General features: G+C 34.2%; 2 protein-coding genes across 2 annotated transcripts; one reads left to right on the top strand and one right to left on the bottom strand.

Annotated features, from left to right (window-relative positions):
* Positions 1–17,075: 17,075 nt before the first annotated feature.
* On the top strand, positions 17,076–17,453 carry LOTGIDRAFT_97726 (hypothetical protein; the record flags this gene model as incomplete). Its single annotated transcript, XM_009050160.1, has 1 exon — positions 17,076–17,453. A coding segment is annotated over one exon (378 nt), but the record flags the coding sequence as incomplete, so codon positions are not given.
* Positions 17,454–20,062: 2,609 nt separating this feature from the next.
* On the bottom strand, positions 20,063–22,768 carry LOTGIDRAFT_238434 (hypothetical protein; the record flags this gene model as incomplete). The annotated part of the gene is made up of 4 exons (XM_009050159.1): positions 20,063–21,367; positions 21,502–21,582; positions 22,068–22,252; positions 22,717–22,768. The coding sequence occupies 4 exons, from the start codon at positions 22,766–22,768 to the stop codon at positions 20,063–20,065; spliced, it is 1,623 nt and encodes a 540-aa protein (XP_009048407.1).
* Positions 22,769–26,057: the final 3,289 nt, after the last annotated feature.

The following is a 26,057-nucleotide window of genomic DNA, read 5'->3' as shown; positions in this document are numbered from 1 at the left end:
ATAACTTATATTATCTTGTAGACAGAGGTCCTTTATTACCTACTTCTTGAACATAATGAGCCTTATCTGGTCTCTGATAGCTTATTTTGACAATGATTTCCTCGGGACATATTCCCACCCCAGTGTGGATCTGGAACTGAGTTCAGTGTGGACCTGGAACTGAGTTAGTGTGGACCTGGAACTGAGTTCAGTGTGGACCTGGAACTGAGTTCAGTGTGGATCTGGAACTGAGTTCAGTGTGGATCTGGAACTGAGTTCAGTGTGGATCTGGAACTGAGTTCAGTGTGGACCTGGAACTGAGTTCAGTGTGGACCTGGAACTGAGTTCAGTGTGGATCTGGAAAATATGTTGACTCTCTTTCTTGGCTTCTGATGTTCTAGTCTATTTATACATGATGTCGTTTGTAAAATAAATCAGATAAAACGCTCTACACTTGCTGGCCGACATCTGTCAATAATGCTTACAGCATGTAGTTTCAGACTAACTGTGAATCTGTTTTCAATAATTCTGTATAAAAATCATATTAAATCTAGTTTAGATAGAAAATTGTAAAAATCGAGGAAAGGTCTTCATTCTGAATTCCCTGTTCAACAATTTCAATCTTCTATAGAGATAGCTTTTGTTTTCCTTTTTACAAATGAAATTAATGTTGTTTTGATTTCTATTTTTCTGTACCTGATTGGACTAATGGAGACCGACAAGACCATTTAGTGTGCAATTGGTAAAACTTTCTTCGGCTCAGAGGTACTTGAATACTCTTTTGTTGAGAGATCTTTAACGTGCTCGTCTTATAGTGTAGTCACACAGAAAACAAGATATATAGTCCACCTCCCCCTATTTTTATAGACTGAGATAAGAACAATATTGTTTTGATTTGGTTTCATGCCAAGGATATCGCTGACAGCATTAAACTGTTCGGCAGTAAGTTTATATTCTCGGTGGTAAAAAGATGAAACATTAAGTTGTAGCACCTTACATTGCGCAATGAGGAAAATTATTTCGAACCAGTGGTATTTACATACAGAACCCACTAGTAAAAGTCTGATCGAGTCAATGAAAAATGTCGGATCATGTTCGCAGATAGTTCCCGATTAACAGTAGTTTAACTTGACTTAAGTGAGTTGAGCTGCCTACTCCTGGAATGTTTTTTTAACAATACGTTCTTCTGCATTTTTTCTGGGGGTGGGTGACCCATTGGAGGTGGGGACCTATAAACTTGGTTCAACCAGTCCGTAGCAAATGCGCTATGATTTTTGATCATATTTCCACAGTAATTCAAAACCTGTTGGAAGAAATATTCTATATTCTCTGACAATGTGGTATTAATTTTAACTGGATATTTTGATTTAAGACAGTATAAAACTACAGGTGATAATAGTCAGAATTGACAGATTATTATATTATTATCAGTTAGACTCGTCACTTATCACTCTATTTCAATATTACTTATTGTATTAACAGATAGATATTCACAAACACCTGCTCATACTGTATGACTGAGGATTTGAACTCGTCGTTCCCTGTCTGTTTCTGGACGTTTCTAAAGAGACAGAGAAAGCCATGTCATTGTCTATTAGTATCCCCTTGACAATTCATAGAGTTCACTTTCAGAGAGTTTACGTAACTAATAATGTTCATTTGGTATTTAGGTTTATCAACTTAACATCCTATTCAGAGAGCGAAATGTCAAGTCAAGTCAAGTCAAGTTCTTTGAGTCATTTGAATCATCAGACAATACATTTTACAATAATAAAAATTCAAATATACAATTCATCATAGTTATATACAATATATACAGAACCGGGGAGTAAATAACAATATAGCAATCATTTTACATATTTAAAAATTCATTTGTATTGATGAAATGTATGGAGTTGTACGTTCTAATACATTGTACCTAATTGGTTAATGAAAATGGCTTTCAGAGAATCAGAACGTCCTCCAACATTGTTATGCAACACATGTGGTTATGTTGATATTTGAGGGGAAAGTGAGTGATAGGTTTTAAAGAGATTAGAGATGTAGGTTTATACTGGAGGTTGGGCAAGTCTAATCTTAATAATTTAGAATATTTTACATTCAGTCTGGTAAGTAATAGATTAATCTCTATATCCATCTTATCAGACAAGTTCCATAAAACACTCTCAGTTTCAGGATTCCATAGAATTATTTTCCTTGCAGACTATCGGAATCCTCTCGATCACGTGACCGGATCGATATCGGCCCTGCTAGGCTGAATAGATATCATATTAGTCTTTGTTGATTGGTCGTTCAAGCTTACAGTAACGCTTTCATCTACTTTTTACAAACTTACAAAACTCAGGGTTTCGTTACTTTGATGTTCGTGAACAGATTAATGGTTTACTATGAAGGAGAATGGAACACCGAGTTTACAAACTTACAAACAGCAAACACTTACTGCTTTGAAAGTATCAGTTTATACATTTTAAAGAGATTTAAGAGAAATTAAAAAGTGTACGAGAACAAGTGCATGTTTATTGATAACATTACGAAAGCACGGGCAGTGGACGTAGATTATAATGATACTTATATAAAGCTGTTGGGATCAGATTAACGCTAAAGTTCACAGTTAATTTCTGTGTGTAAATGTGGTAAGTGTTACGGTTGATTGAAGTCGTGAGTATCGTTCACTGGTAATACAAGTGTTCAAAATCTCACAAACTGTTGTTATTTTGTGTTTAATCTATGTATCTAGAAACTAACCCTGTTTTAACTTTGTGTATTTATTTTAGTTTATATAACAATGGTTTAACAAGGAACTACACTCAATTCTGGATAACGGTGAGTTTATATTGTTTAATATTTAAGATGTTGTTTTTGGGGAGTATATCCATAGAAGTTTGTAAGTTTAACACATCTCTATAGGAGAGTATATTCTATAACAGCTCTGAGAAATTCTAAGAAAATCTTAAATTCCCGTTTAAATTTATTAAAGTAAGTGCTTGTGATAGTTGAATTGTTTGTTATGGCAGATTAAACTAAAACTTGGAAGTTGGACAAAGATTGAATAAAAAAGACTCTCCTCTTCCGAGATTCAGTAACATGTCCCTTGTCCCTCTTACTGAGTTAAAAACACCAGAAAAAAGTCGATCTGTGTTACAGTAATTTTCAGCCTTTGTTCTGTCTAATTACGAATAATGTTAAAAAGCCGTATCCACCCTGCAATCCATCCTGTTCTTCTCAAGTTGATGTAGACATGGTTTCAGGGATAGATATTACTGTCTATATAAAAGACATCAATTATGTATGCTGGTGTAAACAGTAACTTTTCTTATGAAACCGAAACACCATACTTATACAATCGAAACTTGTCAGATTTATGAACAAAAACCAATCAAATTTAATTTTTGTTTTGTAGTTCGGATGGTTAGATTTTATATATTGTCTCTCTGAATTGTTGAAAACAGTAATTAACCCTAACCTTGATGATGTGATTATTTCCTCCAGTAATTATATTGATTAATTAGTTGGAATTTTAATTAGTGATACACTGTAACACCTGATACCATTCTGTCTTTGTGTTGTTGAACTCCACGAATCTACGTACGTGACCAATTATTTTACCTTATCCAGCCTAAATATACGATATCATTCTAATTGTTGCTGAAAATTTCATTGATCTTTATTTCCTTGGTAGTCCGAAACCTCTCTCTCTTTTCCAGCCTCTGATAGCTATTAGAATATAGCTCTAGAATAGAGTCAGATGTTTCGGACTACTTCCATTGAGACCAAGTTAAAAGGAAAGAGGTTTAAGAGTACGTCGACAAAAATCATGTTAGTAAAAAAAGGAAATTTATTGTTTTCTCTACAATCTTGTGATACCATAATATAAATCATGTAGACAAAATTTATCCACAAATTGAGAAAAATACAGCCATTTTAGAATTCTGTCGTCTTAAATTCTATCTTGATAGGCAACTCGACTGCAACTGAAGTTTAGAATTTAATTAACTTTATTTTTAGTTTGAGAGAAGATATCGATGCAGTCTCGAGTGTTTTCTTTCATAGATCAAATCAAATTTCATATTTTATTTCGTTAAAAACCTGGCCATCATTTCTCCGTCAGATCGCGACTAGAATATTAAACACTTATTAATAGTTTGAACTATATTCTGATAAAACACGTTTCAATCAAACTCGAGTCTTAATTTAAAATCAAGTTCATGAAAAATAAAATCCCAATCTCATTCCAATAATACTTTTCTATTTTAGATTTTCTTTCTCTATTATAAATATCTTTTAAGATCTATACTAGAGCATGTCAGTTTTATATTCCTTTTAGAGAGTTCACATAGTTAATAATGTTTATCTGGTATTTACGTTTATCAACTCCACATCTCTTTCAGAGAGTCCACATTTCCAGTATTGTTTATTTTGTATTTAATTAGTAATCAACCTGTAGGTAAAAGTTTAATGTCAGAAGTCGACCAGTTGACAATATTGAGGATTATTTATTCTTATAGACTAAAGTTTATCTTCTTGTGTATTTTTTTAAAACTAAGTTAGGCCTACAGTGGCGATTCTCCCTCAACACCCCCCTCCCTCCCCTTCAACTAATTTTTTCGAGAAACGCCACCGCTAAGGTAGATATTAAAGAGATTGTAATTCTCTGATAGACGTCTGAGGTTCTACTACAATTAAATGTTACAGCGTTTACAGTCCAGTACAGTTTTATTTTAAGCGGCCTTCAAAACTGACAGCGTTCCAGTAAAATGTCGATTCTCTATGGTCTCCAAAAGAATTTGATTGTACTGACGACCCCTGCTGAGTACAAAACGTTTCTTCATCAACGTAAATAATTTGATGACCTTCACCAAGTTACAAACAGAATATTATACTGACGATACCCTCAAGGTACAACTCGCTTCTGTTTTTATCGATACCGTCAGTTATTTTTACTGGTCTTCTGACTGCTTTTTGTTTTTTATTTGTTAAGTTATAATCTCGTTCAGTTAATTTCTCTAGAAAATTAAATTGAATTTCAGTCGACCTTTTTACACCAGAATGTTTGAAATTTTGATATTTTTCGTTATTAAATTTACAGTCTTTTTCAACCAAGAAAACGCTTGGAGCACGAATCAAGTAAAATTATTAAATTTTTTCTGTTGTAAAATACAGGCAGATTAAATATGTCGGATCTCAGATGTCAGTTTTGTTGTCAGAATTAACATGTTTTACATGATGGTATGAATTTCGAAATCCGGTTAGATATTTATGATCCACAAGAAGGCGAAAAGGGATGAAATGTGTTTTGTCGTGGCGAGGGAAGGCAAGTTTAGAAAATCTCGTTTTGTACGTCTACTTTACGAGTTACACGTCTAAACAGTCTCAATATATATAGTGAAAGAACATATGGTCAAACAGGACCCAAACAACGACATTTTAATAAAAAAAAGTTTTTCAGGGAATTTGTTTTTGTATCTAATATGTCTATAGTTAATTCGCTCACTGATTATATTTTACATGGTTTAGATCTATTCCTATTCTACTCTATATATCACTAGTTTAAATTAAATTATACGATCAGTAACTGTTCGATTTATCAGTCAGTACTGTTTGACTGAAACCAATTTATCATTAATATCTGATGTTGGACAATCCATTGACTAGTTTTATCTAGTTCTACCATCTTTAATAACATCTCATATAGTTATTACTCATGTACTATTATCTTCACAGCTATTACAAACTTAGTCATATACCTTGACTGTAGTAGTCACCTTTCTTGTATCACAGAGTTTGATTGGATTGTATGCTAGCGAATACCCCGAGCATATACATAGCCAAATTCTTTATCTCAACTCATCATCTGCCCTCATATCACAGTCTGATTTCCCCTGGCGGTGATTTGACTGTCTTACTGTATTTTATATAGATTCTAGATAGTCTTTATATACTAATATTTATCAAAATAGATCTTTACTTATAAAAATACATTGCTTGTTTCCTTGGTAGGTTAATCCATGTTCACTCAAAGTTTATTTATTTTAATTTCACTTTTAATCCAAGTTAAGCCATGTCAAATCCAAGTTTATTTCATGTTGTAATCAGGTTTAAGCCAAGTTTAACTAAGTTTAAATCCAGGGAAATTGATAGGTAAAATCCTTGTAAGGTTTAATTCAAGTTTAATAAACAAACTGAGACACCTAGTTATCTATTACACTGTTTGATATTATTCAATACCTTTGATTTTTTTATCAAACTTTAAATGTGTTAATCGAGGAAGAAATTTTAAAGATCGAGTCTCGGCTAGTTTTATATTGATATCAAGTTATTATTGAATCAAACTAGATTCTAGAGAGAAAGAGAATTTAATATTTTATTTTACTGTAAAATTTACATGATATTTAATTCTAAACCACAAACATTATCATATAATATATTCTACTGTCTAGATATCGATAAGGTCGACTTAAATAACTTGAAATATAATTATAATTAAATGGAGGTTAACGCTCTACCTTTCTGCACTGTGTGGAATATTTATTGAAGACTGGCAACGCCATGCAGTATTCTCTGTTTTGATTTCTAACTGTCGAGGGATCTTAACATACACACCCTGGGACACCCTGGGACACCCTGAGACACTCTGAGAAACACGGGACCTGGGGATAACTTGGCTAGATAAGTCAATAGAGATGCTGTAATAAAAATGAAAAGTGATTTGTAGAAAGAAAATAGAATGTGATCTATGTAGAGATTGTAGGGAGAGAAAAACAAGTTGATTTTAACTCTGATATTTTTAACCAATTACAAAATATTGACAACATGTCTTATAATTTGACTTTCTCTTTGTGTTATTCTCCGCCTACTCACTAATATTTCCTCTTTTTCAATTACCAATCAAATTTGACAAGTCAGAAATTGTTCTAATAAAAACAAAAACATTACAAGGACATTTTCATTGCGTTACTGTTACATGATTACTGTCCTATGCCGATCGTTTGCGTTGCGCCGAGAGTTAGATGATTACCGTTGTCGCAAGTTCTGTTACGTGTACGATTGTTTGCGTTGGGTTGAGAGGTAGATCGTTATCGTAGTCGTTATTTTGGCCAAAGCTCCACCCCACACTGTCTCTCCCCGTCCACCCATAGCCCACACTGTCTCTACCAGTCTATCCCCCACCCCACAGTGTCTCTACCAGTCCAACCCCACCCCACACTGTCTCTCCCCGTCCACCCCCACCCCACACAGTCTCTCCCCGTCCACCCCCACCCCACACTGTCTCTACCAGTCTATCCCCCACCCCACACTACAGGAAATGTACATAGGCGTCTCTAGAACTGTAAATTATTTACATGAAAAATACATTTTATAATCAGCTTTGACAATGTCCNCGGTATGTGAATTTCCTTGTTTGTTTGTTTTGAAAACATTGACGATTTTTTAAAAAGAGAGAAAAATGTCTAATGGAATTCTAAAATCATGTTTGATTTTTTTAATCTTCTATTGTCTCAGATTGCAGACTATTTTGAAGCCCGGAAGTTTGAAAAGAAATAAAGGAGGAAAAAATATCAATATTACATGGACGACATTTTGTCTACACTTCATTTCACTAATTGTACTGACGAAAAAATAATGATAGCATCAATACTTCTTTTAATATGACATAAAAAACATAGAAACTTCTCTTAGATTTTATAATTGTTGTGTTTGATGTCAAGTTCTAAAAAATGGAAAAGTGCTGAAGTTCTAGATTCATAACCCCGAAATAAATTTATAGCTTGAATAATCTTGATAGTATATCAATAACAATGTACCATCCCCAGTTTATATCAATAACAATGTACCATCCCAGGTTATATCAATAACAATGTACCATCCCCAGGTTATATCAATAACAATGTACCATCCCCAGTTTATATCAATAACAATGTACCATCCACCAGTTTATATCAATAACAATGTACCATCCCAGGTTATATCAATAACAATGTACCATCCCCAGTTTATATCAATAACAATGTACCATCCACCAGTTTATATCAATAACAATGTACCATCCCCAGTTTATATCAATAACAATGAACCATCCCCAGTTTATATCAATAACAATGAACCATCCCCAGGTTATATCAATAACAATGTACCATCCCCAGTTTATATCAATAACAATGAACCATCCCCAGTTTATATCAATAACAATGTACCGTCCCAGATTATATCAATAACAATGTACCATCCCAGGTTATATCAATAACAATGTACCATCCCCAGGTTATATCAATAACAATGTACCATCCCAGGTTATATCAATAACAATGAACCATCCCCAGGTTATATCAATAACAATGTACCATCCCCAGGTTATATCAATAACAATGTACCATCCCCAGTTTATATCAATAACAATGTACCATCCCCAGTTTATATCAATAACAATGTACCATCCCCAGGTTATATCAACAACAATGTACCATCCCCAGTTTATATCAATAACAATGTACCATCCCAGGTTATATCAATAACAATGTACCATCCCCAGTTTATATCAATAACAATGTACCATCCCCAGTTTATATCAATAACAATAAACCATCCCCAGTTTATATCAATAACAATAAACCATCCCCAGTTTATATCAATAACAATGTACCATCCCCATTTTATATCAATAACAATGTACCATCCCAGTTTATATCAATAACAATGTACCATCCCAGGTTATATCAATAACAATGTACCATCCACCAGTTTATATCAATAACAATGTACCATCCCAGGTTATATCAATAACAATGTACTATCCCAGGTTATTAGATATTTGTATTATTAAGATAACAGACTTGGCGTGAAAAAATCTATTATATGAAATGAAATGTCTAAACTTGAGTAAATTGGTGATAAACCGTCGATTCTACTCTATTATTTTATCTCACTGACTGAGTACCCAAAACTCTCAATGAACTCTTTAAAACGTTACAATTTGTCTACGCGGGAAATAATTGCAGACGATTATTTTTCTGTTTTCAATGACCATATTTGGTAATGATATATTGATGACTTCTTAACTAATGATATATTTCTGATAATAATATAGTAAAAACTCTTTCGTCTAGAAAAGCCTTTGACTGGACTGTTTTAAGGTACGATTTTTAAATGCCTAGAGTTATTATTACTATATATTGAAATTTTGAGAAGATTTAAGTGATGTTCAGTCGTTAATAGAAGTTGTAACTGGGAACCCCTGTTTAAATAATCTTATTTCTATATAAAAGATAATAGACGTTGTATGTGGAGTTCTTTGTATTATTTATATCAAAGATAATAGAAGTTCGACACGACACAGTTATAATTTCTCACCATAACTTGGAATGACTGAATAAGTTATCAGTTGTCCGTCCGTTCTTTTCTAGAATTATATTTTAACTATCTAGGGCAAGTAAAATTTTATATCAGTGTCCATACTTTCCCCGCTTGTCTGTCAGTAATATCTGTGACTGACTGAGTAGCAATTACCCAGATCGGTAGCCGACAGGAATTGTCTTATAGAATCAGGAACCTTGATTGTTTCATCTAAATATCTGTTCTATTCTATTGTTTTAATACCCCCCACCCCCTCCTCCACCTGCTATATATTTCATTCCACCTGATGCTGACACGTGTAAATTGTGTTAAAACGTTTTGTAATTGTTATACTATTATATATTCTCTTGTTTATCGTGTACTCTCCGATTCTAAATGTCGTTCAAATCATATTGTTTTTAAATTAGATTATTAAATTAGTAACTTATCTTCAGATACTCTAAAATCACTTTAAATATCTCTCGAGATTCCCACTGAAACTGAAACCAAACCGACCAGATTATATCTTAATTATGTTAACTCGGTTGAAACTGAGTCCAAGTTGAACAGTTCCGTACTGGGAAGAATTAACTGATAAAGTTACTGAAAATACTTAGTCAAAGTTAATTAAGACATGAAAATACCGGTATCTCTCCCCTACTGGACGGTTTAATTTGACCAGTCGTCATGTTTCTAGTAATAGCCTTCATCTTGGCGATCATTAAACAGACTTACTCAGATATCTTCACAATGTCAAACTAATACGAACTTCGTCTCATACCTTGACTACAATAGTCAACTTTCTTGTATCATGGAAGTTTGTAAATGTAGCGATTTGATTGGATTGTATCTTGGCGAATACAGCCAACCAGAGTCCTTCACAGAAAGCCTGTAATCACTTAGCGATAATGTCTGTTGAGGGCTATGATTGACTGTATTCGCTGGCGTACAATCCAATCAAATCGCTGCATTCCATGATACAAGTAAGATGGCTATTGCAGTCAAAGTATAAGTACGAAGGTCGTAATAGCTAGACATTGTGAAGATGGTAATATTCAGATGACTTATCTTGTATTGCTGTTGACAGAAAGGTCTGACTCTTCCAGAATCTCTGATATAGTCTTCATCTTCATCTAAAATAACTCAGACTAGCTTTTAGGCAGATATCTATCTGACTGATTTATTAAAGTACATCAAGTCTGTTTTCTACTGGTGACTATATTTATAGAATGTGTACTGGACAGTCTATGATAGAAACCTTAAAAACCCTCATAGAACGAGAATAACCATAGCTCTCCTCTATTCTCAACTATCTTAATTACATTCTCTCCGGTGTGTGTCTAGTCATTGTAGAATGTAGTTTTTAATTTGTGTTTAACTCGGACTGTGTGAATTATTGATATAACTCTTTCTTAGTTATTAAAGTTATTAAATATCTATATGTTAACCTCGACTGGTAATAAATATTGTCCACTGTATATTAATAATAGATGATAATATACACTTCATTATTCTCAGTCCTTTTCTTCCTATATCTTCATAATGTCTAGCTATTACGAACTTCTTCTTACACCTTGACTACATTCAACCTTTCTTGTACCGAGCACCGATTTGATTGGACCATACGCCAGCGAATACAGTCAATAAGAGCCTTTTATCAATCCAATCAAATCGCTTCAACTGCAAACATCAGTGATACAAGAAAGGTGGCTATTGCAGTCAAGGTATAAGACCTAGTTTGAAGGTGTTTTTGTCTTTTCTCTGTTGATACCCTTTCCTTGATTGAACAATTAACAATTTTCTTCTTCTGGTTATTTTCCTAAAGTGTCATCTATTATCTTCTTATGTTCTAATTGACAGTTGTCAGACTGGTTAATAGAAAATCAGACAATAGTCTTTGTTCTCCAGTTCACATCAATAAATACCATTTACCGTAATGACCTAATGACTAATGGTCTTACTAAAAGTTTTTACTCTATATAGTTTATAGGGTTAATGAAATGAGTTAAAAAAAAATATATTGTTCTGTACCTTATTGTACTTATTTAAAGATACAGGGTGTGAGAGAATACTACCATATGAAATAACTGTCCTGGTGAAGATTGTTTATCTGAAACACATGTCAGTAGCTTGAGATCCCAAGTCAATAAGCTAATATGTAGCAAACTAGCTGTCCTGATGAGGATTGTGTATCTGATATACGTCAGCAGTATGAAATGAGCTCAAGGCCAATAAATGAACATGAGACGAAATAAAATCCTCAGTATATTAACGACCTCGGAATGTCTGTAGTTAACAGTGAGTTAGAAGGAATGTCTGTAGTTAACAGTGAGTTAGAATGGAATGTCTGTAGTTAACAGTGAGTTAGATGGAATGTCTGTAGTTAACAGTGAGTTAGATGGAATGTCTGTAGTTAACAGTGAGTTAGATGGAATGTCTGTAGTTAACAGTGAGTTAGATGGAATGTCTGTAGTTAACAGTGAGTTAGAAGGAGTGTCTGTAGTTAACAGTGAGTTAGATGGAATGTCTGTAGTTAACAGTGAGTTAGATGGAATGTCTGTAGTTAACAGTGAGTTCAATGGAATGTCTGTAGTTAACAGTGAGTTAGATGGAATGTCTGTAGTTAACAGTGAGTTAGATGCAATGTCTGTAGTTAACAGTGAGTTAGAAGGAGTGTCTGTAGTTAACAGTGAGTTAGAAGGAATGTCTGTAGTTAACAGTGAGTTAAATGGAATGTCTGTAGTTAACAGTGAGTTAGATGGAATGTCTGTAGTTAACAGTGAGTTAGATGGAATGTCTGTAGTTAACAGTGAGTTAGATGGAATGTCTGTAGTTAACAGTGAGTTAGATGGAATGTCTGTAGTTAACAGTGAGTTAGAAGGAATGTCTGTAGTTAACAGTGAGTTAGATGGAATGTCTGTAGTTAACAGTGAGTTAGATGGAATGTCTGTAGTTAACAGTGAGTTAGATGCAATGTCTGTAGTTAACAGTGAGTTAGATGGAATGTCTGTAGTTAACAGTGAGTTAGATGGAATGTCTGTAGTTAACAGTGAGTTAGAAGGAATGTCTGTAGTTAACAGTGAGTTAGAAGGAGTGTCTGTAGTTAACAGTGAGTTAGATGGAATGTCTGTAGTTAACAGTGAGTTAGATGGAATGTCTGTAGTTAACAGTGAGTTAGATGGAATGTCTGTAGTTAACAGTGAGTTAGATGGAATGTCTGTAGTTAACAGTGAGTTAGATGGAATGTCTGTAGTTAACAGTGGGTTAGATGCAATGTCTGTAGTTAACAGTGAGTTAGATGCAATGTCTGTAGTTAACAGTGAGTTAGATGGAATGTCTGTTGTTAACAGTGAGTTAGATGCAATGTCTGTAGTTAACAGTGAGTTAGATGGAATGTCTGTAGTTAACAGTGAGTTAGAAGGAGTGTCTGTAGTTAACAGTGAGTTAGATGCAATGTCTGTAGTTAACAGTAAGTTAGATGGAATGTCTGTTGTTAACAGTGAGTTAGATGCAATGTCTGTAGTTAACAGTGAGTTAGAAGGAATGTCTGTAGTTAACAGTGAGTTAGAAGGAATGTCTGTAGTTAACAGTGAGTTAGATGGAGTGTCTGTAGTTAATAGTGAGTTAGAAGGAATGTCTGTAGTTAACAGTGAGTTAGATGGAATGTCTGTAGTTAACAGTGAGTTAGATGGAATGTCTGTAGTTAACAGTGAGTTAGATGGAATGTCTGTAGTTAACAGTGAGTTAGAAGGTGGAATACTGGTTATTATTATAACAGGAAATCAGTCTGATATATCACGGCGACTTGTTAATAAAAACATAGATAGACCATCAATACTTATTTATATTATAATAATCTACCTCATTAACTACGCTTTTACTCAAAATAGCTACTCATCTACCTGGCGAGTACCATTACCTCCCTGATTAATAAAGTACGGAAACTTTTTAAACCTGTTGGAACCACCCTGGTTATTTCCGTTCTTTGATTAAAAATTCGCGAAACTGAAACAAGCTTTCTGTTTAAACCTAAATGGATTTCTAGGAAATTTTTTAGATAAATTATCATCTTCATCCTCGTCATGATTGTCGTCATCTGTAGGAAACACGTCTAATGAATCTTTATGTTAAGAACGACAAACAGTTTCTATGGTCGTCATCATCGTCAACGTCGACGTCACATCGCCATCATCATCATCATCGTCATCATCGACATCAACGTCGTCGTCTCATCGTCAACGTGGTTGTCAGTATCATCATCATAATCGTCATCATCGTCGTCACATTGTTATCATAATCGTCATCATCATTATCGTCGTCGTCATCTTCATATTAGTCTTCAATCTTCATGATTAACATCATTATCAATTTAGAAAATTAAAAACCTTTCAGCAATGTATCAATATTTGTCAATGTTAGCCTAAAAATCAGATAAACATTTTCTTTTCACAGACAACATTAATCACGATTATTCACTTATACATTGAAATTCTATAATCCACGAGGGAATTCAAGATGGATTACTTCCTGTTTACGAAGGTCAAGGTCACATGAAGAACGTAATTTACTCTGGCAGCGACTGACAGAGATCGAAACAGTTCCATTACAGTAGCTATTTCAGTTGCAGTCGATCAGAGGAAAAGTCACAAAAAGAAATTAACAAGCGAAATCAAAATCTGATTTGTCAGATATTCTAGATTATTCCATATACAACATGTTCCCACCTTCTCCTGCTTCCATCCTCGCAGATCTCACAGACTTTCGTAGTTATTCTATGGTAATGGGTAAATGATAAATGTTTGATTTATATGATATTGGAATATCAGTGGTATGACAGTTTGTCGAGGACTAGAGGTTAATGATATACGGTGGTCAAGTGAGGACAATAAACTTTCTCTAAATAACTAAATATCGTTATAAACTCTCAATATTAAACATGAAGGCAGCAGATGATATTTATTAATATTGTAAGTCTTTTAATTAATCTATTATGATTTATTCAATGTTTTATTCTGTTTGATTTATTTTTCATTTTGTCTTAATGTTTACTTCTGATTTTTAATCTATTAAACCATAATCTCACGAGGTTTCTTCTAGTCTTAGACATTAGTATAATATAGTCTAGACATTAGTATATAGTCTAGACACTAGTATATAGTCTAGACACTAGTATATAGTCTAGACATTAGTATATAGTCTAGACATTAGTATATAGTCTAGACATTAGTATATAGTCTAGACATTAGTATTAGTCTAGACATTAGTATATAGTCTAGACATTAGTATATAGTCTAGACATTAATCAATCATCAGCTTGTATATTTTAATGTAAAAACATCTCGTTTTCATCGTATAGAAATTTTAAATTAACATTCCTTCACAATATATAATGTTTACTTTGTAAGTAATGTCCGCTAAAGTCCACCGTAAAGACTGTTTTTTACATCCCCTATTGATCACCGTAGTAACGTGAAACTGATAAAACCAATACTGCAATCAAATTAACCGAGATGGTTTCAGACCACCACTAATTATTGTAATGATTGCGAATAGGGTATGAATCAGAGGTCAGGGGTTAGACCAGCTTGTAAATCACTGTCATAGTTCGTTCATTATTACATTATAGGAGACCAAACCTACATGGTCAGTTACTCGGACTAATTTGAATACCCTTAGGGATTTGACCCGTATCATATTCGTAGCAATACAGAGTGACAGAGTGGGACTTTACGTAATCCGTATCACTTTTTATTATTACAATTAGAGGAGACCAATCATAGTCAATTACGTGGTAATAGACCCAAACTTAATACTTATCAATGTAGTACTAATTGCAGACAAACCTGATACCGTATTTCATTTTGATAAAACAGTAGAAGCTGGTTGAGCGATTGTGTAATGATAAAAATCGTTCAATAAGTCGAGAATAATCTGGGTGAGTAATTCTTGATATGATTGTCTCCCTTGATAAAACTTTTCATTGGAATGTAAACTTCTATATATATATATTTATAATATTTTTATTGTTTCAGGTGTAAACGACTAGTTTTTAAGCTTGAAGATCCTACTACAGAACGACCAAAGATAACTTCATGAACAACTTCCGGTAATGACAGAGACAAAGAATTCCTGAAACAATTAGAAATCAGCTGAAATAAGGTAACTGGTTATTTTCTGGTTATAAAACGCACGTAAAACGTACACGGAGGACACAAACGTAGCAAAAATTTAATTCGTATACCGAAACGCAGTTGACTACTATATCGTTTATCGTCTGTTATTTTCTTCTGAATGGAATTTGAGGCTTTGTGACTGATCGGAAACAGTTTACACTCTCTGTGTTGATATGTCTTTAAAAACAAATGATTATTGATTAGTAAAGATGATGATAATAATAATTAAATAACGTTCTGTGTAGATGTGTTTTATATTTTAAAGTCTGACATGTTGTGTATCGGTTTGTCAGAGTTTATCAGCTATCAGGGATTTTATATCAACCTGATATCTGTCTTCCTTTAAACATAGAGTATTCTTATTTATTGCCTTGAATATTTCGCGACATTGTCTTCAACAGAAATAGGATATGGTTACAGAATTTAAATATAAAAAACATTTTCAAATCGTTTGTGTGTTGGCGATTTTTTAATGAACTTTCAGAAAGGGGTAAACAATAACCAATATAACCCTCAAAGTTGTTTGCGATATCTTTGAACTTTCATACTACGGAAACGGAGATACAAACTGGATTCTATGGCATCATACGCTACGATGACGGAAAGGATGTCGTGATTCCAGGTTCATTAAGGTGTGTTCTGATGTTTTAAGGTTCAAAACGCACCGTTGATATAAACTTTCAAATTAACGACAATAAATAATAACATCAATTAACTTAGAGTTTCCGAATGACGACTTTTATAACGCATTGAACTAATTTTAAATCACCATGCTGGAGTGTCATATTTTAATTGACGTGAATTGTGAAGAAGTTGTTTATTTTTTGATGAATTTGACAACCAATTTGTAAATGTTTACTCGTGTTCACATGGGAAAATTTCTTTATGATCGACAGCCATAGTGCAGTTCGGTTAAAACTTTATTTTGATTTTAAACATTCGGAAAATATTAGTATTGAATTCGTGGAATCTTCATTTAGTGACGAGCGTGTGACGGCTTCATTTTGTGACGAGCGTGTGACGGCTTCATTTTGTGACGATCGTGTGACGGCTTCATTTTGTGACGAGCGTGTGACGGCTTCATTTTGTGACGAGCGTGTGACGGCTTCATTTTGTGACGAGCGTGTGACGGCTTCATTTTGTGACGAGCGTGTGACGGCTTCATTTTGTGACGAGCGTGTGACGGCTTCATTTAGTAACAGCAGGTTTCATGCCACTAATTTATAAACGATGCAGTATAAAGCTCGGATTAGTAGATACAAACTGAAATTAGTTTTAAAGAGAAAACCAGAAATTACTTGGATGTTTTGACATTTCGAATTTAATTTTTATCTGGCTTGAGAATTCCTATTACTGTGAAAATGTTTGGAATTTTGTTTTTCTGAATTGAAAAAATATTTTTGATTTTTTGTGAAAAGGTCTTTACGTGAAAAGGTCTAAGTTTTAGTGAATGAACAAAGACATTTTAAAATGGAGAATCCACTATACGAGCTCCTGGTGTCCGAGGAAACGAACATTTCCCTGGATCAGGAATTATTAGAGGAAGTGAACGGAGTGTCATGGGAACCGGACTTCCTGTCCCGCCTGACAACCGGACTAACACTCTATCTGCAACCTGTGATTTGTATTTTTGGAATGATCGGGAATCTTATCGCCTTCTTTGTGTTTTTTTCGGTAAAAATGAGAACGATATCCTCGAATATTTACCTAGCTGGTTTGTCGTTAAGTAACAGTGCCTTCTTGTTCGCCTTATTTATAGTTTGGCTGGAGATCACAGGCGTTCGTCTTATACATCAGAACGGCTGGTGTCAAGCGGTTATTTATACGTCGTACGTCTGTAGTTTTTTGTCCGTCTGGTTAATCGTGTGCATCGCCATTGAAAATTACATCATAACTTTTCATTTATCGAAGGCGGCCAAACTATGCACGGTATATCGGGCTACCGTGGTAGTGGTTGGGTTAACGTTTTTCGGATTACTCCTATACGATTTCGCTATATGGACGACTAAAGCTGTAATATTTAATGAAACGACGTATTGTTTTGTTCCAGAACAATTTGAAACTGTGGTAACTGTTTTTACTGTTATTGACGTAGTTGTAACTCTCGTATTACCCTCAATAGTTTTAATGATTCTAATACTGGCCGTCTTCGTCAAAAACTTATCGTTACTACGACGACCGCATCCGGATATACGTCACACTATGTTGTCAAGAAAGGAAAGGTCGTTGCTAAGGGTGACAAGACTTCTTTTCGTCATTTCAGTTTCTTTCTTTTTACTGACGTTGCCTAGTTACATTAATAAAGTACGTCATTTAATTTCAATGGACAAAGCAGACATAGTGTCTATACAGGAGAGAGCAGTACAACATATATTTCAACTATTTTATTACGCTAGTTTCAGTTTAAATTTCATTTATTATTTAATATGGGGAAGAAATTTTCGAGAATGTTTTAAAAACTGCTATAAAAATTGTAGAAAAAAGGATAAATGTCGCTTGAATTGTTGCTAGGTAACGAGAGCAAGTATATTTGATTTTGTGATAATTTCAGAAGAAACAAATAAGTTTTGTAATACAAGACAATGATTTGAGTGTGTTTTTATAACAGTTTTCACCCAGCCAGAATGATTTACTGAATTGTTATACCACAACTGATTTCATAAGATGACATTTATACTGTGCATCATGAGACAGTAATTTGAGTCACTGGGATTTGTCGGTATAGTCGGAGTGTCACTGACACCATGTTTAATACTTGTTTTTCTCTCTGTTACCTCCAGTATGTTCTTGTTATAATTCTTTTGTTTGTTCTGTTGTTATTCACATGAAATAAAAATTGTTATTCTTTCATTTTACATTTGTCAAACCAAATTTTGTAAAACTTGGTTATAGTCTCTGATGATATAGTAGACTTTTATCAACTCTATAAAGATACTGTAAACTTATGAGATTGAGTTAATGTCTATCTTATCATTCAGTGTACACTAGAACAGATTGATATAGTGATCAGTGTTTTCAGATAAACCTTAGGGTAGGGATGGCTGCGACCTTACTTGCTTCTAATTTATACTGATTGTCAGTTGTCGGACGCAGCTCTAGTGATTTATTTGATACAGACTTATTAAGTTATTATTGTTACGTTATGCAACTCTCCTGAGGGTCTCGATCTTCTCTCTGTGTATCACCCCAGGGACTGGACAATCTCGAGGGCAGTTTGTAGTCTAGATTATTCAGTATGTTTCTCTACATGTAATTAACCTACTGCCTCCAGCACGAGATCTAGTTCTATAACATAATGACAGAACAGTCTGGAAGCATGTGGTTATATCATCATGTTTACATTCGATAAACAGGTTCAGTAATTACTAATTACAACCCGCGGTGAGAGACAGCCTAGTGTTATATACAATATCATTCGGCAGTTCTCGGCAATTCTCGGCGTAAAGCTGAATAAATGTTGCAGAGCGCAAGAGTAATTTCACAAAGACTGTTTCGGTATTTATATCATATATTGTCAATGGTAGATGAAAAGTGCTAAATAAGCAGTATTGAAATATAGGTAGGTAAATCTCGAATTTACCAAGTGCGCATGCGTCGAACCCCCTAATCTAAAGATTTTTTTTTTTATTATATGTACATATTTATCAATATCGGTATTACAAGATAAGATACAAAACAACCAAGAAAAATAAGAAATAAGATATTAACTGGCCCGCAGTTAAAGGGAGGCAACGCACAATTTACAACCTGTAGGCAATTCGGTGATAATTGTTTCAACACGAGATATTTACACAGTTTAAAACATATTGAGTATTATTCGTACCTTATTGCGTGAGTAAATATATACATTTAAAACAGTCTAAGGTCACACAGGTCCATTTAAATATCCAACTAGAATACTGCTGTTTAAATATCCAACGAGAATACTGTCTATGTATTCTCGAAACGATCTTAACGATCTAGAATCAATGTTAGAAGATAAGAACCTAGGATATCCTAGAATCAATGTTAGAAGATAAGAACCTAGGATATCCTAGAATCAATGTTAGAAGATAAGAACCTAGGATATCCTAGAATCAATGTTAGAAGATAAGAACCTAGGACATCCTAGAATCAATGTTAGAAGATAAGAACCTAGGACATCCTAGAATCAATGTTAGAAGATAAGAACCTAGGACATCCTAGAATCAATGTTAGAAGATAAGAACCTAGGATATCCTAACACTAAGATAGTTTCGAGAATACGTGGCCTGCTGTTTATATTGTATAGTGAATAGATGAAATAACATTCCCTCATGCTGAAAACAACCCAGTGCTAAAAAGAAATGGAGTTTCACGTCCTACTTGTTTCAAAATGGGCCAATAAATCCAGGCCCTGTGCTTTAATACTAGTAACATCCGGGTCCTGAGCTATAATACAAGTAACATCCGGGCCCTGTGCTGTAATTTTAGTAATACCAAGGTCCTTAGTCCGAAACCTCTGCCTCTATTCCAGTCTGTCAGTCTAGACAATTTTCAAAATAGCTATCAGAAGCTGAATAGAGGTAGCTGTTTCGATCTACAATTCTAGTAACATCTGGGTATCAAACGTCTGAATTCCGGGACATTCTGGGACTCCGGTCTAATCTAACCCCGAACAGTTCAGCTTGTCGTAACTCAGGAATATTTTGATTTTCAATCCCACTATCATTACTACTGTTAGAATATCCAGCCATCTGATTGGCTCGTGGATTATAAGCACGGTGTAAATATAATTCTCGGTTCCGATTGGCCGTTAAATTATAATCTGAATTTCTATTTGAATTCCGATTGGTTGGTTCGTATTGTCTCGCGTCATTCCTAATGGTTGACACACCGTACTGTCGGCCTGTATTTCGATTGACCGTTTCAGAATGCCTTGCTTCATTTCTGTTGGCAGAGACACCAAACGGTCGGTCTACATGTCTTTCTGTGTTCCGATTGGCCGCTTCACTATGCCTTCCCTCATTTCGATTGGCTGAAATACTCAATGGACGATCTAATTGTCTTCCTGTATTCCGATTGGCTTGTTCATAATAACCCCTTTCAGAATTTCTAGCAGTGTTCCAATTGGTCGGAATTCCATTGTTTCCATCTGAATATTTCATTGAATTTCGATTGGCTACGGCCAATAAAGTTTCTTTCTGCGGGACAGTTTGGTCGTTTGTTCGATGTCTATTATCAGGAACAACATGGCGGTTCTGATATGTCGGAGAACTACTTCCGATTTTCATGTTTACATTCACCGGACTCCGAGATAAACTTCTAACGTGGATCACTACTGGGTTTTCTGTAGCTAACGGACCGACTCCGGCTTGACGGATATTAGCGTTGATCGGTATTCCTCTGTTCGCCGGAAGTGACGTATTGGATGAATCGAGGCTAATAGTATCGTCTGTTACACTTGCGATGCGTCCATTTCGCATATGTCCGTTTGCGACTTTAGTATTGCCGTGGTGTGGGTCACTTCCAACGTCTGCCACAGATTCATGTGATGTATAACTTCCGTTCACGTAACCTGTCTTACGAACACCAATTACAAACACATCCGGTGCGTCACTGGCCGACAACGGTATCACATGTCCATTACTTATCACAGAAATTCCATTTTCCGCATGTCTCTCCGATTGTAACGGTTTCACCAACGGAAACCGCATCGCCACTCTAACGTACACGACTAACATTGCGGCACACACAAGTGTAGAAATACTGCTTACGACTAAGTTCATTATATTTAAAGCTATGCGGTCGCCAATAAAACTATAATTAGGAGGATCGGAGATTAGAGTGTTGTATTCGAACGCAGATAAACAAATTAACAAAACGGACATGGCGAGCGACACAAATGTTGATACACCACAAAATCCTACCTGAAAATAAGAATAGAATCGAAATGGTAAAAGATAGATTGAAACTGAAAATACAAACAGCAACCGTATATTTAAAGTGATACGGTCAACTAAAATTCACTTTATTATCTCCCTTTAATATTAAAAACACTCACCACACATTTTAAAGCTGGTTTATCTAAACTGAATCCAACTTCTGATTTGATACAAACTGCTCTCACACCGGCCGCTAAACTCTGAAAAAATCACACAATAGATTGGAAGAGTGGGAAGGGGTGATTTTTACAAACTTTATCTGAATAACCATTGTTAGGATCTCAGAGTTAATTGTAACCAAACCCGTATAAATATAAAATCTATTCTAACCAATCAGAACTGTTCATAGGTAGATTGGTAGACATGGCGTTGATGACAAGATAGATGATCTGATTGGTTGAAATTATGAACACATCGTATTGAACAATGTTGCTTGATTCAATATGAGTTGCCACAGTCAAATAAATTTCCACCCTTGTCGAGAAAACCCTCCAAATGCGTTTCGTGTGAAAATATTTTCGACAAAATATTGTTTAGATTTCGAGTTTTGTTTTGCGGTTCGGATCTTTAGTAGGCCTAGCCTACTTGGTTTAAGTATGGACTGGTTGCGTTTATGTTTCGTCGATACAGGGATGAGCAAAAATAACTTGATTAGCCCTGTAATCTATTGACTGAATCTACTCACCGTTATGCCTATCACAAAGTTTGGTGTAATTCTCGAGCTGTATGATTGGCCTTCTAAAAAGGTTCGTTTGAAAGACAGGATAATCGTGACGGCTGTCGCCATCAAAATACAGCCATGCATAATCCCGACTACTCCAGTTGGTTTCAACCAATTTAAAGCTCGTCTTAATCTGGAAAACTCCGGGTCTGAAAATTAAAAGCCATGGAGTTTTACGTCGTATTCCCTACTATTCTGCATCTTACTGGTAAACCCAGTCTCTCATCTATTTCATCAACTGATCATCGTGGTCGTGAACTCTAATCTTTATCGACTTGTGAAACTCTGGTAACCTGGAAATTTCAATACCTCGTGGTCTGATCAAGGCTCAGTTGATAGGAAGTATTCTCGTGGTCTGATCAAGGCTCAGTTGATAGGAAGTATCCTCGTGGTCTGATCAAGGCTCAGTTGATAGGAAGTATCCTCGTGGTCTGATCAAGGCTCAGTTGATAGACAGTATCCTCGAGAAATCCATTAAAAAATGATGGTTTCTCTCTGTCTTTCTTAACTGAGATTTCAACTCTTCGAAAATAAAAACCATTTAAAAACATTCTTGTCAACTTTAATTTATTACAAGTCACAATTGTCAATAAATTATATAAAGAAATCTCACCTATCGTATTTCTAAATCGTATCTTCTCTTTCTTTCTGCCTCGTTCTTCCATTTGAGTCGAATAATTCCCCACGTTTTGACGACATTTCAAACTATTTTATCTCATTTAGTTTCGTTTTCTGTTCAAATAAAAAAAAACAAAATACAACCGATTTATCAGGCATTCATCTATATACTCTAATTAGCATAATGACGTCATTGATTTAAATAAAATGACGCATAATTTACTGCTAGATGGGTTTTATTGATAAACAACGCGGACCTCGGAGAGGGCGTCATTACTGTCTCATCTTCTCGGGTCTTCACATATAAAACAGGCGTTAGTTCCTTTAAATCTTTATCTTTGTCGAACTATACAAATAATTTTTTCGTTAGTTCATTTGATACCTATTTCCACTGTGCGATTGTGATTCTCATTTGATGTTTAGATTACATATTTTATAATAAACACAAAACTGACAAGCACAAGAAGAAATATCCTCTGTTATATAACTTCCTTATTCATATCAGAAACCTAAATATCAAGTCTATATATGGAACCTGATTGTACAAATCTCTGTCTTAACTGATATCAGTTGCATGCGGGTTGGCACCGATATGGTCCCCTATACTGTACAACTATTATTATTAATTATATATATCTATGTTTTTATTTTGGTTCATACTAGTCTAAAACTAATAAAGTAAAGTTTTGATTCTCCGATATGAATCTGTTTCTCTGTTCAACATCAAGGTTAAAAATTACAAAGAGTCATTATGAAGAGAAATTAACCGTATTGCATAAATAGATCATTTTTATAAATCGATACGTACAGACGATAAACCACGTTCAGTAGCCGGGCAGAATGATACATAGAGACGATAAACCACGTTCATTAGCCGGACAGAATGATACATAGAGACGATAAACCACGTTCATTAGCCGGACAGAATGATACATAGAGACGATAAACCACGTTCATTAGCCGAACAGAATGATACATAGAGACGATAAACCACGTTCATTAGCCGGACAGAATAACAAAAACAGAATCCAATAAAACACACAATCAACTTAAAGACCATTCCATATAGAGGTCTAATAGTATTTACAAAATAACAATATAATACAATAACTATTAACATAGAATAGTTTTAAATGAATTCATTTCATATTATAAATAATAAAAAAAATTGTATTATTCACAGTTCATGTTTGTTTTGAATTGTTCAGGACATGACGTAGCTGGTCACGTGGTAGTTTACCCCATTTCACAATTCACGGGTTGAATTAATCATCATTAATATAAAACTCACTGATGTGTAAATATGATTGATATTATTCGTCAGGTATATCATATCAGCTTGTATGCTATTTTTATATTAGTTATATGTCATTCTGTTAGACTACTGTGATACAGACAACAGACACTCAGTACATTAATCAGGCTTGTAGGATGTAAAACTCCATTCCACAATATACAAATACAACCCAATAAGATACAGAACAGTATTATATAAAACTACATTCCATTTCATTAGTCCAATAAGATACAGAACAGTAGAATATAAAACTCCATTTCATTTCATTAGTCTAATAAGATACAGAACAGTAGGATATAAAACTCCATTTCATTTCATTAGTCCAATAAGATACAGAACAGTGGGATATAAAACTCTATTTCAATTCATTAGTCTAATAAGATACAGAACAGTAGGATATAAAACTACATTCCATTTCATTAGTACAATAAGATACAGAACAGTAGGTTATAAAACTCTATTCCATTTCATTAGTCCAATAAGATACAGAACAGTAGGATATAAAACTCTATTTCATTTCATTAGTACAATAAGATATAGAACAGTGGGATATAAAACTCTATTTCATTTCATTAGTCCAATAACATACAGAACAGTAGGATATAAAACTCTATTTCATTTCATTAGTCCAATAAGATACAGAACAGTAAGATATAAAACTCTATTTCATTTCATTAGTCCAATAACATACAGAACAGTAGGATATAAAACTCTATTTCAATTCATTAGTCTAATAAGATACAGAACAGTAGGATATAAAACTACATTCCATTTCATTAGTCCAATAAGATACAGAACAGTAGGTTATAAAACTCTATTTCATTTCATTAGTCCAATAAGATACAGAACAGTAGGATATAGAACTCTATTTCATTTCATTAGTCTAATAAGATACAGAACAGTAGGATATAAAACTCTATTTCATTTCATTAGTACAATAAGATACAGACCAGTAGGGTATAAAACTCCATTTCAGTTCATTATCCCAGAGAATTTCAAGATAGTTTCTACAGTCCAACAAGGCATCCCATCATATAGACCTATATTATATAAAAGTCTTGACTATAAATCGAATACCAACCGCAGTATACAGTCTTTTATTTATATTTATTTATTATATATATCTCAAGTATCGATTAATATAAAAATAATATTATTTTCTAATATTTAATATCTGTATAGAGCTTATTGATAACTGACATAGTTTTCTAAACGCTGACTAACCGACATCTGTCAATCGTCTTTTGTTCTGACATTTTATCACCGACTTGGCAATTTAAAAAATGTTATTAGTTGTCCATTTTTTCTCAACATGAACCTTGTCGAAAACCTTGCTATAGCATTTCGTTCTTACTAGTACGTCCGCGCTCCTAATGTAATTGTTAATGTACTAATATACTCAACCATGGTTAGATATTGTCGGAAACATATAGTTATAAGGTTAAGTGCTTACTACGGCGTCCGCGCTCCTAATGAAAAACATTAAATCGTTTTTATCTATAAAGGACACTATATTTTGGTTATTATATAGAAAACCTATATCAATCTAGGCTAAATGTGGTACCTGACAAGCTTTCACAAAGGTCCGTGCTATATAACCTGTAAAATTTCAGTGCAGAAAAATCGAAGTGTTTTATTGTCGGTAAATGTGTTACTTTTCTTGATAAAAATAAAACTGTTCAAGTCTTGTTCTATAGTTAATAGTTATTTAATCTAAGCTGTCAATTGTACTGTCACAGACCTGGCAATATTTCCCTCATTGCACACGTCTTTGTGCTGTCCCAGTACAAGTAAGGACCTGGATATCACGGCTTGATGTTAGTAAAATATACCAATCAGTATTTTTGAAAGTATTTTGGACACACTAAGGATATTACTCACCACTCTATGATACATTATTTTATATATAATACAATTATCATTCAATCTAGAATATTATCGATTTCTCCTGACAAAATAATGTTTATTGAATATAACTACGTATCGTACAGTTTTAATAGAAATATATTAAACTATGTAAACTAAATAGGCTGATTGGG

This window comes from Lottia gigantea, assembly GCF_000327385.1.
Source record: "Lottia gigantea unplaced genomic scaffold LOTGIsca_146, whole genome shotgun sequence".
NCBI classification, from domain to species: domain Eukaryota; kingdom Metazoa; phylum Mollusca; class Gastropoda; family Lottiidae; genus Lottia; species Lottia gigantea.
Note: the sequence above shows the minus strand (reverse complement) of the source record. Positions and strands in the feature narration are given on the sequence as shown.